General features: G+C 36.0%; 2 protein-coding genes and 1 long non-coding RNA gene across 7 annotated transcripts; 1 reads left to right on the top strand and 2 right to left on the bottom strand.

Annotated features, from left to right (window-relative positions):
* The first annotated feature begins 308 nt into the window (after positions 1–308).
* Positions 309–4,648, top strand: LOC147537601 (phosphatidylinositol/phosphatidylcholine transfer protein SFH3-like). The gene is made up of 14 exons (XM_086641478.1): positions 309–655; positions 777–894; positions 985–1,231; positions 1,768–1,867; positions 1,965–2,231; positions 2,500–2,577; positions 2,676–2,777; positions 2,864–2,913; positions 2,998–3,097; positions 3,203–3,295; positions 3,440–3,532; positions 3,628–3,822; positions 4,134–4,205; positions 4,306–4,648. The coding sequence occupies exons 2-14, from the start codon at positions 864–866 to the stop codon at positions 4,327–4,329; spliced, it is 1,452 nt and encodes a 483-aa protein (XP_086497604.1). The 5' UTR covers positions 309–655; positions 777–863; the 3' UTR covers positions 4,330–4,648.
* LOC147537602 (phosphatidylinositol/phosphatidylcholine transfer protein SFH8-like) lies at positions 4,612–11,105 on the bottom strand. 2 transcript variants are annotated; one of them, XM_086641476.1, is made up of 15 exons: positions 9,812–11,105; positions 9,643–9,714; positions 8,832–9,129; positions 8,216–8,315; positions 7,765–8,031; positions 7,518–7,595; positions 7,289–7,390; positions 7,146–7,195; positions 6,926–7,025; positions 6,689–6,787; positions 6,477–6,590; positions 6,116–6,248; positions 5,526–5,908; positions 5,014–5,088; positions 4,612–4,916 (listed from the first exon to the last, which is right to left on the bottom strand). In XM_086641476.1, exons 2-15 carry the CDS (start codon positions 9,674–9,676, stop codon positions 4,896–4,898), a joined length of 1,854 nt encoding a protein of 617 aa, XP_086497602.1. In that variant the 5' UTR covers positions 9,677–9,714; positions 9,812–11,105; the 3' UTR covers positions 4,612–4,895. The 2 variants fall into 2 exon arrangements, with proteins under 2 accessions (XP_086497602.1, XP_086497603.1); XM_086641477.1 differs by having other exon boundaries at positions 9,888–10,267.
* Positions 11,106–11,898: 793 nt separating this feature from the next.
* On the bottom strand, positions 11,899–16,131 carry LOC147537603 (uncharacterized). 4 transcript variants are annotated; one of them, XR_015224842.1, is made up of 7 exons: positions 16,042–16,131; positions 15,642–15,752; positions 13,689–15,254; positions 13,477–13,550; positions 13,072–13,253; positions 12,755–12,949; positions 11,899–12,666 (listed from the first exon to the last, which is right to left on the bottom strand). It is a non-coding gene; the product is annotated as an uncharacterized LOC147537603 (long non-coding RNA). The 4 variants fall into 4 exon arrangements; XR_015224843.1 differs by having other exon boundaries at positions 13,670–15,254; XR_015224845.1 differs by having other exon boundaries at positions 15,642–15,705; positions 16,042–16,096.
* Between the last annotated feature and the right edge of the window lie 1,910 nt (positions 16,132–18,041).

The following is an 18,041-nucleotide window of genomic DNA, read 5'->3' on the forward strand; positions in this document are numbered from 1 at the left end:
GGGCGGGTCTCGATTGTATTTCGGGCGGGCAGGGCTCGCTTGTATTTTGGGCGGGCAGGCCCCGGTTGTATTTCAGGCGGGTGGTTTGAGAAATCATTATCCAATGAACACCTCCTACCCGAGTACCGCCCACGTCCACCCGAAATATCGAGCCGGCTACGCCCGTGCCGGGTCCTTTTCGGTCTCTGGGTCGCCTCGGATGGGGCGGTTAGAGCCGGGTTTCGGATTTCCGGACAGTTTTCCCCACCCTACTTGTAGAAGTGCCAAAATAAAATAACGGGTGAGCCCGAGGTAATGTTGCCGCGAAAAGGACCAGTAGAAGATTGGCGCTGACCAGTGGTTAATACAGTTAAGAAATCCACAAAGACGTTAGAAGATTTGAATTACCTTTGACAAAAGATAAGTACTGAAAAACCCTATAATCTATCTCCTCCGAGAAGACCCCGTCAATCAACAAACTCCTCTCTCTCTCTCTCTAACTTTCTCTCTCTAAAACTTCTCTCTTTCGTCTTCTATTTCCAGCCCCACATCGTGCCTTCCTCAATGTCCTGTATTTTCCGATCAATCAGGGCTTAAGAGGATTATTCGGACATTAATATGCTATCTCACTTTCTTCCCCACCCCAAAATTTTCTTTCCCATTCGGTTCTCCAAAGGTGAATTTTCTAATTCCTTTACCCAAAACTTCTATCTAGATCCAATTTCTTTCCTGGGTTTTCTTGAATTTTTTATTTCATTGATCCACTTCTTGAAACTTCAATAATGGTGGAATTGCAGGTTTTTATAGAGGCAGCTTCTTATCTGGTATCTTGATGTGAGTTCTTGGTTGTTCTGCCCTTCACCAGAGCAAGCTCGCAAGCAACCATGACTGACCTCGAGCTATCTGCAAAAAATGGTTAGATTCTAATTCAAATCTCAAATGGTTAGGTTTAACCCAAATTCTTAAAGAAACTTCATATTTTTGAGTGTTCATTGTTTGTTGTAGGTCTTGAAAATGAAGATGATTCAGGGAAGACCAAAGTTGGAGCTTTGAAACAGAAAGCTATAAATGCCTCAACAAAGTTGAGAAATTCTTTAACAAAAAAGGGTAGGAGAACCAGTAGGGTTATGTCCATTTGTATCGAAGATGAACGCGACGCAGAAGAATTACAAGCGGTCGATGCATTACGTCAAGCACTTATCTTGGAGGAATTGCTTCCGTCTAGACATGATGATTATCATATGTTGCTCAGGTCATTTTTCTTACATTGGCTATTCAGTAGATCAAAATTGTTAAGTTTTTGGTCATCCAACTCAAAACCAATTGTCGATGATGAGTGGAGAGGATGTTGGACTATTCTCACAGGCCCCCTCACGTGTGGCTTGGTTAGCCTAACACGTGTTTCTTTTTTCGGGTGACGTGGAGCACGTGTGGCTTTTAAGCCTATCATGTGTGGCCCTAGCTCTGATACCATGTTAAGTTTGTGGCCATCCAACTCAAAACCAATTGCCGATGAGTGTACATTATATTCTCGGTTGCTAGATAGCCCTTCTCCCATGTGCGACTATTCTCACAAAAAAATCACCGGAAGCACGAATCACAGCAAGCCACATAAGATTTTTTGTCGAGCTTCTGCCTGGTTTTTCTTGTTCCTTAGCGTGACTGTTTTCTTATTCTTATCTCTCTTATATTTGATGAGATGTCAGACACATGTACTACTACTATCTTTAGTTTCTTAGTAGAATTTATTCTTATATTTATCGTCAATATTTTGTTTTATGGTATCAGATTTTTGAAAGCTAGGAAATTTGATATTGACAAAACAAAGCAAATGTGGTCTGATATGATTCAATGGAGGAAGGAGTTCGGTGCTGACACGATAATGGAGGTAACTGACTATAAGGACATTACGATTTTAGGTTCTGAATACTTGTATAGGATGGATCTGCTCATATTTCTCTTGTCAAAATGTGGTTGTTTTGAAGGACTTCGATTTTACCGAACTCAAGGAGGTTCTCGAATATTATCCTCAAGGACATCATGGAGTCGACAAGGATGGGAGGCCTGTTTACATTGAGAAACTAGGTCAAATTGATGCTAACAAGATGTTACAAGTTACAAGTCTAGAGCGATACTTGAGATACCATGTACGAGAGTTTGAGAGGACCTTCGCTATCAAGCTTCCAGCTTGTTCAATTGCCGCCAAAAAACACATCGATCAGAGCACAACTATTCTAGATGTGCAAGGAGTGGTATGTGATAGTTGTCAAGTATCATATCAATTAAAACTAAGAATCTTTTAAACTTGCAAATTTATGATTTATGCTTGTGGTTTATTTCGAGGAATAACCACATCGGCTGAGAACGATCTTGCCGTTTAGAATACAGATTCTGCTAGATAACCCTCCACTCCTAAGCTAGCTTTTTAGTTGAATTAGGTCTACTGAACAAGTTTCAATCTCTTATGTTCAAAAAAGTATTACTTCATTTCTGACATTCAATATTTGGATTGTGAGTCAGGGACTTACAAGTTTCAATAAAGCGGCAAGAGAGCTTCTTCAGAATCTCCAGAAGATCGATGGTGATAACTACCCGGAGGTACTTAGTTATTTCCATGCTAAACCTAATGAATTGACAATCTAATTTTTTTTTTTCTGTTTTCACTAATCGTTATAATATTGCTTATTCGATTCTAGACATTGTGCCGGATGTTCATCATCAATGCAGGATCTGGTTTTAGAATGTTATGGAACACCGTAAAAGGTTTCCTTGACCCCAAAACTACCGCTAAAATTCATGTACGTTAGTCCGCTGTACTACCTTTAATAGTACTTGTTCTTCACAAAAAGAAAATCATTAACTAGTTACATATTTTCTCTATTAGGTTCTTGGAAACAAGTACCAGAGCAAGTTGCTTGAAATCATTGATGCCAGGTAAACTGTGTCGAGTTATATGTATGTTCTATATAAGCTGTTTTTAGGTTCTTAAAATGCTTGTATTTCTTGTGTTTGTACCAGTGAGTTGCCAGAGTTCTTGGGTGGTACTTGTACCTGTGCCGACAAAGGTGGATGTATGCGTTCAGATAAGGGCCCATGGAATGATGCCGAAATAATCAAGGTTCCTGCTCTTTCTAATGTTCTTTATGAATATCTTTATAGTTCTTTATGAATATCTTCATAGCTATCTAGTTTAATGAATTTATCAACATGAATAATCATGTAGCGAGTTCATAATGGTGATGCTAATTGCACAAAGAAAGTTGATCAGGACGAAGAGATCGATGAGAAATCAATTTATGAGGATGAGGTTACTAAGGTTTTCCCTAGTTCTTAAACTCCGCTCTCGACTTTCTTTTCTTCTCTGTCCTTCTTCATCTTCCCATTCACCTCTTAGCATGATGAATTTGAAGTAGTATTTGTTATCTCTATTACTTATACATTGCCTAACTACTACATAAAGGAATGCGACTTTTCCGACGTGCAAACAGTTTTCGAAGCAGAACCTGAGCCAACAGAACCTCAGAAACTACAACTCTCTCCTGTCCATGAAGAAGTAATCACCGTTCCTACTTTTTTTCTCTTTCATCATTTCTTGTTATGGGGCATCCATCCCTGGTTACTTTTCTGACGAGATGAAATTGAGTTCAGGTATCGAAGCAGTCGAACGAGGGTCCTGTCTCCCCAACCGATTACGTTAGTGCAATGAAACGCATGGCTGAACTAGAGGAGAAGGTAACTGTTCTAAGTGCTAATCCTGTGGAAGAAGTTCCTCAGGAGGAAAAGCTAGATGATGCTGTTAACCGCGTCGATGCGCTGGGGGTAGAACTTTCGGCAACTAAGAAGGTAAAATAGAATTGCTCTCAGAGCAAGTTTTTTCGATTAGGAAGTTAATAATACCAAACAAACTAGGAAAATGCTTCTTTCATTCTCTAGGAGTTAGACACTGAGATGGCATTTTGTGAACCATAGATCCAAAATATTGAGATCCGATATGGAAAAGTGAACACTGTTGAATACGTACCTTAGAAGAGTGTCACGTCAAAGTTTAGAACTTACAATAACTAACCCCAACTAGACAAATGGAATATGTTGTATGATTGTTGTAAATTTGTTGTATTAGTTAAGTTACTATAGTGCTACTCTTTGTTATACAGGCGCTAGAGGATACCCGTGCTCGACAGGAAGAACTTCTAGCTTACATCGATAAGAAAAATGAAAAGAAGCGGGTAAGTTATCAAGTTCAGCACACAAGCACAGGATTTGTCTTTCACTCTATCAACATAAATATTTATTTTCTTAAAATTTTCTTGTTTTTTGCAATTGCAGAATCGGGTATGCTGCTTTTGGTGAGGAGATGAAGAGCAAAGGATAAAGACATCGGTAAATAGTTGTCATTAGTGAACACCATTCACATTAACTCGATTTAATCGTTAATGTTTTTCCTTGAAAAAGAAACATAGGGGAAGACCTAATACGATCCGAAGCTAGAAACAAGTGAGACTCATCCAATATAAGCTCCATATGTTCACAAACATATTTTTGTGTTTTATTATGTGAAGTTATAAATCTTTTGCCTTTGTGTATAAAATAGTTCATGCTAGAGATGTCACTTTTGTAAACAGAGTTCTGAAATGAGGAAAAAAAATATCAACCACTGTTTTTATATTCATATAATTTCTTAAATTACCCTTCCAAGTAAAAAAAAAAACGTATAGAAATAGAACCATTAAACATTCGAAATCAGAACTCAGTTTAGTTTCTGTGATTTTCTTCAGTAAAGATTCTTCATTCCTGAGTGGATTAGAAACTTACATGATATAATTCGGCAACCCCTAGTTAAAACACTAGTTTGTTCTTTTTAAAACATCGTATATCGAACTCCTAGAGAAAAGAAAATTAGCCGAATGATTTCCTCTTCACCAGCAAAACTTCTTTTTCTGCTTCGCAAAAAAAAAAAGAATAGATTAGTAATAGTTATTTTGAAGCATGACTAGTGTTAGGTAGAGAGCAACAGGGATTTTCATCAAAACTTACCCGTAATTTTGCTGCTTCTTGACTGTCGATATATGCAAGCAAATCTTCTTGCCTAATTAGTGCTTCATGAAGAGCCTGCTCAAAGAGAAACAAGATCGTGTTAAATAGACAGAATCGAAGATTTGAACGAGAGCTCAAGGAAAAGCTCAAATGTTCAGAGGCTCACAAGCTTGCATAATCTAGAACTCTTAATGGGCCTCAAATTATACTGTTTGTGTTTGAAGAATTCTAGCTGAGCAATTACTGTTACAGGCTATTAGCACGATAAATTAGGACTAGCTTGGGGTTACTGCAGATATAGCTTTGGGTTTGAATTAAATAGAATAAGAATCGCGCAAATATATGCTAACCAACCTATCCGTTGCTAATCTTAAGAAGCTCAGATGTTTCTGATAAACTTATGTTATATAAACCGAATCATTTCGGTCATACTAACAGCGTTGATAGCAATTTTGTGATACAAAGACCATAAGTCTATGTTGATCAAGAAAAAAGATGATGAAGAATTCTACCTTCTTAGTAGCAATAAGTTCGGCTTCTAATGCATCCACGCGGCATACAGCAGCATTCAAGAGCTCTTCTTTCTCAGAAGGCATCTCAGATGGTTTAGCTTCCAGTGTTGAGACCTTCTCCTCCAACTCGTTCAACTTCTTCATTACTGAAGAAAGGAGATCTGCCCCGGTAGATTCTTGAGCTACTGAGGGGGGAAGTGAATCCTCGTTGGACAATGAGTCGGGTTGTATTTCGGGAGATGTGTTTAGAAGCTTCTTGCTAGCGAAACAAATCATGGACTGGTAGAGAGAGAAAAGAAACAATAGGAAAGATACAAGCACGGCATATGTTGTAGACCAAAATCCTCCTGGAGTATTTTCTGTAGTAGGGAAAGGTAGTTTTCCTGCAGTTCATAACTAGATTCAGGTCTTGAACATAACGAAGAAAAACTCGATAACTTCAATTCTTATCAAATCACTCTAGCATGCATTATCCTCATCTGAAGTGAAACAGATATATAGCTAGAAATCTCAAAATAATTGACAAAAACGGTAAAAAAAAAACATCACCGATCGACTAAACCATAAAAGATGATCAGCAAACAGCTAACCTTTAGAAGTAATAGACATTTCGCGGGCTAGCTCTTTCTCTGATCCAGAATCCATGGGTTTGTCAACCATGGGTATGAATTCATTATATTCTGATAGTCCTATAGTGTAATTGGCCTTTCCAGCAAATTTGGCCTGTACATTTCTCCAAAGGGGGAATTAGATTGTAATAAATGAACGGTTAAGTAATCTAAATTAATTCAAAATTTATAGCAAAAATAGAAGGCTTTATTTATCTCCATCTAGTTTCGAGTAATTTGTACTCAAGGACTGAAGAAAGCATTCTAACTATTTCTTCACCAGCTTTTCATATTACCTAATGAACACTATCCAAATAACAAGTTAAAGTGAAAGTTAACCTACTTCTTCACGAACAGGGGTCAACTGGAGACGTGCATGACTCCTAAGTTGTTTGGGGGAAGCAAGATATTCAGCTTCAGATCCTGACTCAGCAGTAGAGGTACCACCACCTTTTCCCTGATTCAACAAGGTTAAAACACTAATCAACATCGGAAAAGTATGTTGTATCAAATAGTATCAGTAACAACCAAATAAAATGAAGCAAAATGATGTACCATTGAATTTTCTGGCTTGGCATAAGCAATTATCCTCCCCTTAGTGCTGGAAACTGTTACTATTTGTCTTGAATATCGTGCATCACCATTAAGAACCATCTGGATTCAAGTGTACAGGAGGAAAAGTAAATTTCGTAAGTATATACCGCTGATGATGACGAAGTCTTAAACAACGAAAACTAGATTAAACTGTTTAGAATATCATAAACTATAAAGTTGTTGAAACCAGTGAAGAACCTTCAATATATTTGGGTCCTTCCATGGACCTTTGTCGGATGTAAGGCATCCTCCCTCATCTGCACAAGTACAGTTACCTCCTAGAAATTCTGGCAACTCGCTGGAGAAAACCAGAAATATTCTTCAGTAAACGCAAAATTGTATCAAAAGACCCTAAGCAAATGAAGACATGTCAGCAACTAACTAATATTATTTCAATTTCATAACTAAAACAAATTACCTGGCATCAATTATCTCAAGCAACTTGCTTTGATACTTGTTTCCAAGAACCTAAATTGAAAAACCCATAAGCAATTCATCAATATATACTTTTTCAATGTCCATCCAAGAAAAATTTCCTAACAAATAGAAGAAAGCTGTTACATGAATCTTCGAAGTTGTTTTAGGATCGAGAAAACTCTTCACAGTGCTCCACAGCAGTCTAAAACCAGGACCGGCGTTGATGATAAACATTCGGCAAAGTGTCTGTACAAAAACGTGGTTTCCATGCCATAAGAAACAATACAATCTAAAAATTTAGACTTTTATGCCACGCAACTGAAGAACTTGAGCCTATTTATTCATGTACGTACAGAAAGGTTATTAAACATACCTCAGGGTAGTTGTCACCGTCAATCTTCTGCAACCGCAACATGAGATCACGTGCAGCCTTGTTAAAGTTCTTTAAACCCTGGCAAGCAAAATACGAAAAGCGAACGTAATTAAGGTTATGTATATTTTGTAAACCCAAGAGGCAAGGGTAAATCCTTCGGACCATCATGAGAGAAATGTCAACAATATCATTTTAGGTATTAGGTCCGAACAGATTGGGCATTAGGAAATTAAGACAGACAACATACCACGCCTTGAACATCTAGAATTGTTGTACTCGAATCAATGTGCTTTTTTGCTGCAATGGAACAAGCAGGGAACTTCACAGCAAAGCTCTTCTCAAAACCTTGCACATGGTATCTAACATACCTGTCCATAGTTGTAACTTGCATGAGTTTGTTGGGATCAACTTTTCCCAAACGTTCAATGTAAATAGGTCTTCCCTCCTTATCTACACCGTGATAACCATGGGGATAGTACTTCAAGACTTCGCTGAACTCTTTGAATTCAAAATCCTGAAGAAGAAAACAGCACAGCACTACAACCAATCAGGGACTAAGAGTCACAACAAATCCAAGACAGGTTAATAAGTAAAAGAACCCTTGATTGGAGCTTTGGAAGACCCAAGATGGAGGGACCTTCAATCTCGGTTGTTTCTCAGAATATGAAGAATGTGAGCATTTCAGCAAAAGACATTACCTCCATTATGGTGTCAGCTCCAAAATCCTTCCTCCATTGAATCATTTCAGCCCACATGTGCTTTGCTTTATCGATCTCAAACTTCCTTGCTTTCAAGAATCTGCAATAAGAGTAATGCATGAGGTAGATGCTTTGAGCAAACATGGATATAAAGTTCAACTTCTACAGAATACATGGTCCAAAGTTAAGATAAGCAGATAACTACATAAAGATATGAATGAAACCAATCATAGGTAAATAGGTGTGTCTAGTATGATTTCAATTGTTTACTGGAGCGTGGAGTTGCAAGTTCCCCTTCTTCCAGGAAATATAACCACATTTTGCAACTTGAATACATCATACCTTTAGAGGACATGATTGGAGAGTGAGTAACAGGTAACGGTGCCATGTCTGATATCAAAATGCACAGACACTGCCAGTTAAGTTCTAGCTTGGATATCAAAAATGATTCTAAACCGTGACACAAATTTACGGAATAAGATTAATTCAAAAACTGAACTTCCCCTCATATTCTCATCACGCACGTAGAGTGATGAAGCTAAGGTAGATGTAACAACAGATCCATGAAAAACACTACACTGACGAATAAAGAAATGAAGAGGAAGCCAAGTATGACCTTAACATCATATGATAGTCATCATGTCTAGCAGGTAATAGTTCATCCAAAATCAGAGCTTGGCGAAAAGCATCAACAGCCCGTAGCTCCTCAACATCACGAACATCCTCGATTGAGATAACCCGATTGTCACTTTTCCTCCTAGTGCCCTTTTTCTTTAGAGAATGCTTGAATTTAGTCGATGCATTTAGCGCTTTTTTCTTAAACGAACCGATCCTTGTCCTCCTTTCATCTTCTGAATATTCGAAATCAGATTTCCTTTCTCTTTTTTCATCATTACCTGATGAACCCTCAAAACCTGTAAAAAGAGAACAAAGTTTGATGTATCAAGGTCTGAAAAATATTGTTAACATAACATTTGTGCACTTATCCCATGAACTAAATAAATTTTGAATGACTAAACTACATGTCTCAAAATAGCTCGTTAAGAACCAGACAAGGTAGAAGTTATCATACACATCTACTGAAGAACAAGCCTGAAATTTCTCCCCTCACTCCCCAAAAATAAAACTGATCCCCAAAAATAAACAAATGTTCCATCTAAAACCCCAAAACTGAAGAACACAAGTTCATGCTTTTAATAAACCCTAACTTCCTAAAATCTAAATCCCCAGACACCCAAAAATGAAACCTAAAATGCTACCCATGAAAGTCTTGAAAATGCACTACCTTTTACCATTCCCAAACAAGAAAGTAAACTAACACAGAAAGAGGTGAAATAAAACCTAGAATCAAAAATCAAACAAATCACCCCTCATTCATTCAAAAGAAACCCACAAAGATCAAACCCCATAAAATCAGAAATACTCACAAGGTAAAGCAAATAGATCAAGGGGTCCAGACATTTTGAAATGCTCAAATCCAGATATGATGATATTTTAAGCTGAAAGAAATCAAACAAAAGCATCAACACAAGTTATAAAAAATTACTACAAAAACAAAAAAACAACAATTAGTAATGAAACAAGAAATTAACCTACATTTCATCCAGAACCCATGAAAAATCACTTAGATCGACTCCAAAATCAAGAAAAAACACACAGAATTTTTTTTTACCTCACCCCACTTAATGACAAGGAGAAGAACCGAAAAGAGAAAGATAAAACCAAATGTCTGGGATTAGAATCTCGGATCTGAAACGGATTTCTTTCTCTCCCAGAGCATTAATTTTAAGAACCCAAACAAATCTTTTCTCATTTACTACCGACGGAGAAGTCGAAACAAAATAAAATCTCAGAGAATGAAAGAAAGAGAGAGAGTGTGAGAGGAAAGCTTTTTAGAGAGAGAAAGCTTTCTAGAGAGAGAAACAGAGAGATGTTGATGTATGCTGGTAGACAAAACGTTCCCCAAGTAATAGCAGTAAAGAAAATTACTTTTCAGGAGTGGGACCTACTTTTACAGTTTACCAGTGATATAAGTAAGAATTTTTCGCGGGTAAATTTCATCGGTATAATTACGGTTTATATTGGTTTTTACGGAGGTGACGTGGCGAGTTGGTGTTAGTAGAAACGATGATGACCGGTTTAACCGGGGAAAATAAAGCGGGGACCGGGAATCATTGGGTACTCGAATACCTAGTCGGCCGGGGTATTTAAGTTTTGTTGCTAGTACTATATTGACCCTTATCATCATCATCAATAAATGAGATATGGATTTTGGTGACATGATTCGGGACCATTAATATGGTATGGATTTTCCTATAAAGCCGGATGGTAAGCCCTAGAAATCATAGGTGGACGATGAGATATTTCCCAACTAAGAAACTCATTATGTGCCTTGGATTTGGGTAAATTGGCCCACTGATTTTTGCTCACTGTCATTTTTGCCTAATACTCCCTTAATCTTTATTTGTAAAAAATGAAAAGATTTTATTGGCAACTAATGATCCTAGAAGAATTTGAAAGATTTTGTCCCCAACAATTTTGGTAGATTATGGTAGATCCAGAAATTTACTCGTTTTTGTCTAGGATTTATAAAATCTCGCATAGTCAATAATAGACAGATAAGATACGCGTGTAATAGAATTCAGAAGTGTCCGTAGATATTCAATCGTTTATAATGATAGTTGAGCTGCATTAACCGATAAGTTTGAGATATTGTGTTTTTGGAATCTATGACAAAATAATATTTGAATTAGTGTTACCTATTTGAATTTCATTTCCAAGTTGTCAAAAGAATCAAAAGAATCAATTAGGTAAATAAATGTCATTCAAGTTTATGTTACAAAGGTAAAGGTTAAACAGATGGTTGTTGCTCTCGATTTTGTATAAAGAACTAGGCATAATCCCCGCCCTACGGGCGGGGAAATGCCCTTTATGTTACATGGAAAAGTGGACGTGTTATTAGATTATTTAGTTTTTTATTTTACGTTTGGTACTTTGTTATTGTAGTTTTAATTTTTCAGATTGATACTCTCTAAAGATAAGTGTGGTATTCTAGAGGTATAAGATCTTTTATATACTGATCTGGTTTACAAGTCCCTTATCTATACCACGATATTAATTTAGTACCAAATAGAAAAAAATGGTTATGTTAATGTGAAACTTACCTCTTGGAAGGTCATAAGGCTTGGCTTATTCTCCACCGGCAAAATCAGGTCACAAGATAAACAGTGGTAACTAAGTTATATGAAATAGTTACAACTCAAGTGGATAGTAGATCTCTTCATCAAAAAAAAAAGGTGGGCAGTAGATGGTTCTACTTCGAGAATGACATCGAGACTCAAACAGTGTGAATGTGGTTAAGTAGTAAACCAAGGGCCATAATTTTCAAAACGCATATCACAATAGCAGCTAAAACTAACCATTTGTATCTTTAATATGCGAATTTAGTTCATCAAACCTGTGATTTTGTTCTCTTGCTTCTTACCGTCTAAGAGGCCAATCTTTTGTCGCCCTCCGGAAACTACATAAACAATCAGTGTGCTTTTATTCGTTACACCATTTAGTGCACATAAAGTATAAACTGATGATCACATTAGAAGCTTAAGGAGATGGTAACGGAATAGCAGGTAGACATGTCTCAATCATGGTGGCCAAACATAAGAAATTATATGGGAATGAACATCTTTGTTTATTTTGCAAGACTGAAATTTTATAATAGATTGCCAAAAAAACAAGTAACATATCATTAACCCCTAAAACAGATAAAGAATGAAATAGTTCTAAGTGATGAAACTTGAACAACCGTATAAAAAACAATCACAAATTCATTATACTTGAATTTCAGGTTGTGCAGAAAAATAAGAATTCTTCTTGATTGTTCATTCGGAGGTGTGTTGACATGTCTGCTGAAATACATAGAGCACTGGTTCCCAATGTATGAGATTTGCCATATAATTTGTTGGCATGTCGAACCTCTCACCAACTGTTCTCGATCCATGTTCCTCAATTCCTTGGTAAATCTCTCCCAGCTTCTCTCTATAACAATAATGGTGAGCCCTAATTCCTGAAAACTGAGAAGTGAGAAGGAAAGTGAAAAGAGGGTGACAGAAGCCCAGAGAAGACCATCAATTTTGTGTCTTGCTGAAACATGACAACGAGAAGAGATCAAGAGAGTTATCTCACTTGATTCGACGAATTAAACTTACCAATACCTCATGGATCTTTAATCAGGAAGAAACTGCATATGTATCTCGTCTTTAATCAGACTTTTGTGCACTGAGTATCCCTTCTCGAACTTAGAAAATGCCAAATGGATCTCCCAGTGCAAAGACTTCAATATGTTCTCAATTTCTTCTAGCTCGTTTTATTCGTCACGAACGATAAGTTTACCACCTGGTCTAACGATCCTATGATTCCTATCTACCCCAACAATCACAGGCACATGTTTGCATCTGAAATGTCCGAAAACCATACTTTGTGTGTGAATTTCTGAAATAGAAAAGTGAAAATGATAAAATAGTGTTGAAGTTAGAACTGTACATTTTCTTCAACCTCGAGAAGAGATGGTCAGCATGCAGTAGATCATATGTTCGAGGATACGTACTCAAGGATTCACACCAATCGTGATACACTACGACAAGGCCTCGCTTGTTTATAATAGGAAGTGTATCAGGTGAGTCTACATTTGCTACATCCATAATTCACACGTTAAGATCCTCCAGAGCTGCAGCAAACCTGTGAACATAATATATATGTATATATGTATATATATATATATTACCACAGACTTTTCGTGCATATAATCATCTTATATGTGTGGTCATGCAGGCGAAGAAGACCGAAACAGATTGACTTACCCTCCATATCATATAAGACTTGGTTACTACTCTGTTCCAGTGCTCATGACCTGCTGCAAAATCATCAGGTGTTGGTTTGTCCATAGATTCCTTTGTGGGAGTTGTTCAACTAATACGCAGGCTTATGAATTCTAATAGGCCATTCTTCTGGCCACCGAGAACCTCTTTCCACTTCGTTAGGTCTGAGGGCAACATTAAAATAGAAATGTAAATATTAACTAAAAGAAAGAAACATAGAGGTAATTCATCTGGATTTTTATCTTCATCGCAATGAAATATCGACAGAAACTCAAACATGTCGAAACTGCATATATGGAAGTGTGCGTAGAACTAAGAGTGGAACAAAAAAATGAAGAGCAAAATATTAACAAAACTGAGAAGTTAAAGAAGAACTGAGATGCCTACATAAGGTGATCAATATTAGGACTGACAAAACGCATTTCAATAGGAAATCTGAACCGGAAGGGATCTTGCTTCGTCTGCAAAATTAAGGAGAATCACACTATGAAAGCAAGTGTCTTATATTTTACATAAAACTTTCCTAACAAACGTATATTTTAGTAATAAATTTTCTCTCGGAAATAATAGAAGATCATACCTATAGTTGCTTGTTTTACCTTTAGCAAATGAGAGTTTCTCAAGCTACACCACCTAATTTGCATCGGCAGTAACCATGAATGGAGACTTATATAGTTTATTCTCATGTTATAACTGCAGAGAAAATGAAATGAATTACTTAGAAAATAAAGACATAAAACATAATCTCTAGCATCACTTAGAGCAAGAACCATGTCTAGGTTATCACATGCTAACCTCCACGAGTTTATGTTCAAATGCAATAGCAAGGAGGTCTTCATGAGAGTGGTCGTGACAAAGGTGAAGACTAAACTTATAATAAAAGGTGAAGACGGAGCGAGGAAATGGTGACGATTTTTAAGAAAGCGGATACGAAAAGCTGTCACAAACTTACAATCCATTGATCAAAACTAATACGTTAATGACAGGACGAATATAGTAAAAGTAATTCTCAAACCACAAGTGAAGAAATAATTAAATTGATTCATTATTTGAAGGAAATACATACAGTAGAGACATATAAAGCCTGGTAAGAATATTTTTCCATCCACCGGCGCTTATTCGACCCTAGTGAACCGGGAACAGGAATCATCAACAAAACAAACCGGAACGGAAGTATATACCATGGAAAAATAAACCTGATTGATCTGATTTACAAAAAATTATATTTAAATTAGCTCCATCGGTTACCTCCAAAGATCTGTTTACCTTCAAGTTTGTTTCACCATCCAAATTCATTGTCTCCACATAGCAAATTCTGTCATCATAGCTTGAAGATAGTAAAAGTAAATCTGCAGGAAAAAATTGATCTTTTTCCACTTTCACCACATCACCCACCCGAGTTCTTTGCCATGGTTTGTAACTAAACTCACCATTTCCTTTATGGGTACTAATTTTACGTCCATTAACCTTCACATCCTGCATAAATCTACGCCAATCTTCCAAAGCTTCTTTAGCCATACTCAATCCCACAAGAAAGGCTAGAGGTGCAATCATACTCCCAGCAGTGAACGAACTAACAAGTGTTAATGACAAAATTGTAGCCATAAGGAAGTATATGTTAGCAACACGACGGAACTGCTCAAAAATTGCTTTGGGTAGAAATGTAATAGCATCATATTTTGTTGTAGATATCCCATTTCGCGGGTACGTCAAAGGCTTTTTCTGGTGGAGGCGCGGTTGATTACAATAAACCAGTCGTGAGAAACCTGAGCCTTGGAAGGAATTAAGACCATAAGTTTCTATAACATCAGGCCTAATACAAGACAACGTGTAGAGTTTGCTAAACCGGAGTTTCCCCTTCATTTTGCTTCCACACGCCATCTTTTAGCGTATTTCAGCTCAAATGATCAACTAATCATCAACAAGCATTCAACTGCAAATCAAGACTTATATTAACTACAGTAGAAACACAAGGAGTTATCGATGGGTTATAAGCTCTGTCTGATTTGGATGCAAAACAACAACATTTACAGCTGCAAGACTTTCATATTCCATTTGACAGCCAAGAGCCCTTAAATCCCAAATCTTAACTGTGCCATCTTCAAAACTTGAATATATCCAGTTTCCATCACATTGGAATCCCAAGAAAAATCATAGCTTATAACCTAGAAGAAAGCAAGAAAAAATTATGAAGTTCATGCCAAAAAGAAAACTTTGATAAAAGATGGATAAATCCCAAGTAATTAAAACACATTGGTTGAGGGCCACTCGAATTAACTTCATAAAGTCGAATATTCAGATTTCCTGTTGCTGCTACACAGAAATGTACAAAAGAATCACTTTTCGTTTTCGAATAGTCTATCCAAATAAATACACAAGATAACAACAAATCTTATTAAGTAAAAGCAAGATTCTGAAAGCAAAGAATTCACCCCCAATAAATATCACGAAATAAGCAGAACTCATAAACCCTAATGATCCAAACTCACAATATATACTCATTTATTTATTAAGAAATGAAGTGGGAAATTTGAACTAATAAATGAACTTACAGAGTAGGGTGTTGAAGAGTACGATAACATCATCCACTCTTAACATCATTATGATCTTCTCCTCCTGTTAAAATCTTCCTTTTAGTGATGATGAATTGATCGATTAATTCGCTGGACAAATGAAAAATCAGAGATCTCTACAAATTGTTATGAAATTTGATTGAAGATGAGTAGCGTTGTACTTAGAAACCTTCCAATGAAGAGGTAATTAAAGGGACAATGAAGTGTACAAACCTTGGTGCGACTGTAGTCCGAGAGTGATTAGAGAGACAGAAAATAGAAATCGATATTGAGAGAGATGGTGAGAGATAAAACTAACCTTTGAGATATAGAAAGCTTTAGAGAGAAATAGAGAGAATAGAAATGGATATTGAGAGAGCTAGAGAGAAGTATAACTAACCTTTGAGATCCAGAAGAGGCAAATGTTCAGCAAAGGAAGAGTGGGAAGACGAAGGGGGAATGAATCATTGAATGGGTCCGTTTCAGGCAGAGAGATAGAGAGAGGGTAACGAATGGTCAAGATTTGGATATTCGATCGGTCAAGATTTGTCCCAGTCAGATTGTGTCTGTATAGTGGATTGAATGCGTTAGATTTCGCTAGAGTTGGCTATTTAGATGGTCAAGATTTGTCCTAGTCATATTTTATGTAATTATAATTGTGTCCTAGTCATATTTTATGTAATTATTGTGTCCTAGTCACAAGTATCTGTTTTGTATAATAGATATATGGAGATATCAATGTTCTTAGAAGTTTATATGGTTATCTATATTACAAAACATTAGTTGTGACTAGGACAAAAACAAAAAGAAAAATTGCCAACTAGATTGGAAGATGATACTTTGTATTTAACACTCAAACATCACTTTGTATTTAACCCCCCATAATTGCTTAGATGTAATGGCATTCCATAACTCTCCCAACTAATGGCATTCCTTAACCTATTCAATATAATGGAACTCCAACTAACAACTTCTCCTCCATAAACCCCCATAAGTGTTCTCACAAAATTCTAATGGTTTTTAAAATCTCCTCTACTCCTCCAATAACAAATAATTTATAAAGTGGTAACAAGAATTTTTGAAGTTAATTCTTGTTTATTGTGTGATGTTATATTTACATGAATAATTTTATAGTCTTTTCTCCCTTAGACTTTTGTATTTCAGATAAATTTTCTTTTATTTTTTGTTTAATCGAACTAGATGCATTTCTATATCTATCTAATTTGTAATGATTCGACTGTTGTCTTTGAACTTAATCATCATTTTAATCTCTCTTACTTTAATTTACCTCTCGCCATATCGCTCCATAAGTTCTTCAATTTTGACAAATTTAATCAGACAAATTTGAAAAATTTGTTAAGACCATACTTTTACTTTCTAAAAAGAAGTTTATGTACGTTCTAAGTTAATTAAAGTTTAGTTGCCAACTAAAATTCATGAAAATAGACCATCAAAATATATTCTACCGTCACGCAAATTCATCTGGATTACATGTTTAATGGATTTCGTCGTGCTGGAGGCACGGGCCATACCTAGTTACTTACATGTGTCACAGATATGTTGCATGTGATGCGAATGAATCACACTTTAATAATTTTTGTAATTTTAATCACAACTAACTAAAATCTTAATTTGACTTAGTTATCTTTGACATGCTAGAATTACTCTACCTCGTTAAAATTTAACACCACTAAAGTTAACTTAACATTGTTATCCATTTTAACGTCGTTAATGCACATCTATTATATTTTTGGATGTCCTCTTTGATCAATTTGTTAAGAAATCATTATTCACAAGTTCTATCTTCAATAATTTATTTTCTACTTTTGACTAATTTACTATTGTTTTGATTATTCTTTACTACTAAATAATAGAGATTTTGCATAAATACTTCTTTTCTTAAAGTTTTACCGTGTAAGACCGACATGACATTTTCGTCACTAACAAATATTTAGGGAGAAGTAACTACTCTTAGTACTTTTGCTCTAATTGTGCATATGGAACATGATTCTTACACGATAATGACAAACAAATAATTACACTTAATACATACTTTTACTACTTAGTTTTTTAAAATTTACAAGGTAAATTAACAGTATATTACAGGTTAGTTAACTTTATTTAAAATAGTTGACGTGGATGAATAAATCAATATAAGGCTTATTTTTATAATGATGTTGATAAGTAAGGCGAGAAAAATGACCAAAATTTGCCAAATCATTCATGAGCACATTCATTTATCGGAGAAAAGTCAATCAAAAGAAGGAAAGAGAGATCATGAAAATCGTTGATTTTGATTTGCTCAAATTTTGATATGCAATTCGTCGTTTCCATCATTTTTATTTTCATAAGTTGTTAATTCTTAAGATTACAATGTGAATACAACTTTTAATATTTTTA

The sequence above is a fragment of the Eschscholzia californica genome, unplaced genomic scaffold, assembly GCF_041429995.1.
Source record: "Eschscholzia californica isolate CP2 unplaced genomic scaffold, dmEscCali1.0.p SCAF_5, whole genome shotgun sequence".
Lineage (NCBI taxonomy): Eukaryota > Viridiplantae > Streptophyta > Magnoliopsida > Ranunculales > Papaveraceae > Eschscholzia > Eschscholzia californica.

What these genes read in the sequence shown, in the direction of transcription:
- LOC147537601 (XM_086641478.1), top strand. Translation starts at nt 864, where the DNA reads ATGACTGACCTCGAGCTATCTGCAAAAAATG. An exon ending in GATTATCATATGTTGCTCAG is followed by an intron (nt 1,232 to 1,767) that starts GTCATTTTTCTT and finishes TTATGGTATCAG; the next exon opens with ATTTTTGAAAGCTAGGAAAT. An exon ending in CTTGAAATCATTGATGCCAG is followed by an intron (nt 2,914 to 2,997) that starts GTAAACTGTGTC and finishes TGTTTGTACCAG; the next exon opens with TGAGTTGCCAGAGTTCTTGG.
- LOC147537602 (XM_086641476.1), bottom strand. Translation starts at nt 9,676, where the DNA reads ATGTCTGGACCCCTTGATCTATTTGCTTTACCTT. An exon ending in GAGCTGACACCATAATGGAG is followed by an intron (nt 8,032 to 8,215) that starts GTAATGTCTTTT and finishes TTTCTTCTTCAG; the next exon opens with GATTTTGAATTCAAAGAGTT. An exon ending in AAGAAGCAGCAAAATTACGG is followed by an intron (nt 4,917 to 5,013) that starts GTAAGTTTTGAT and finishes TTTGCGAAGCAG; the next exon opens with AAAAAGAAGTTTTGCTGGTG.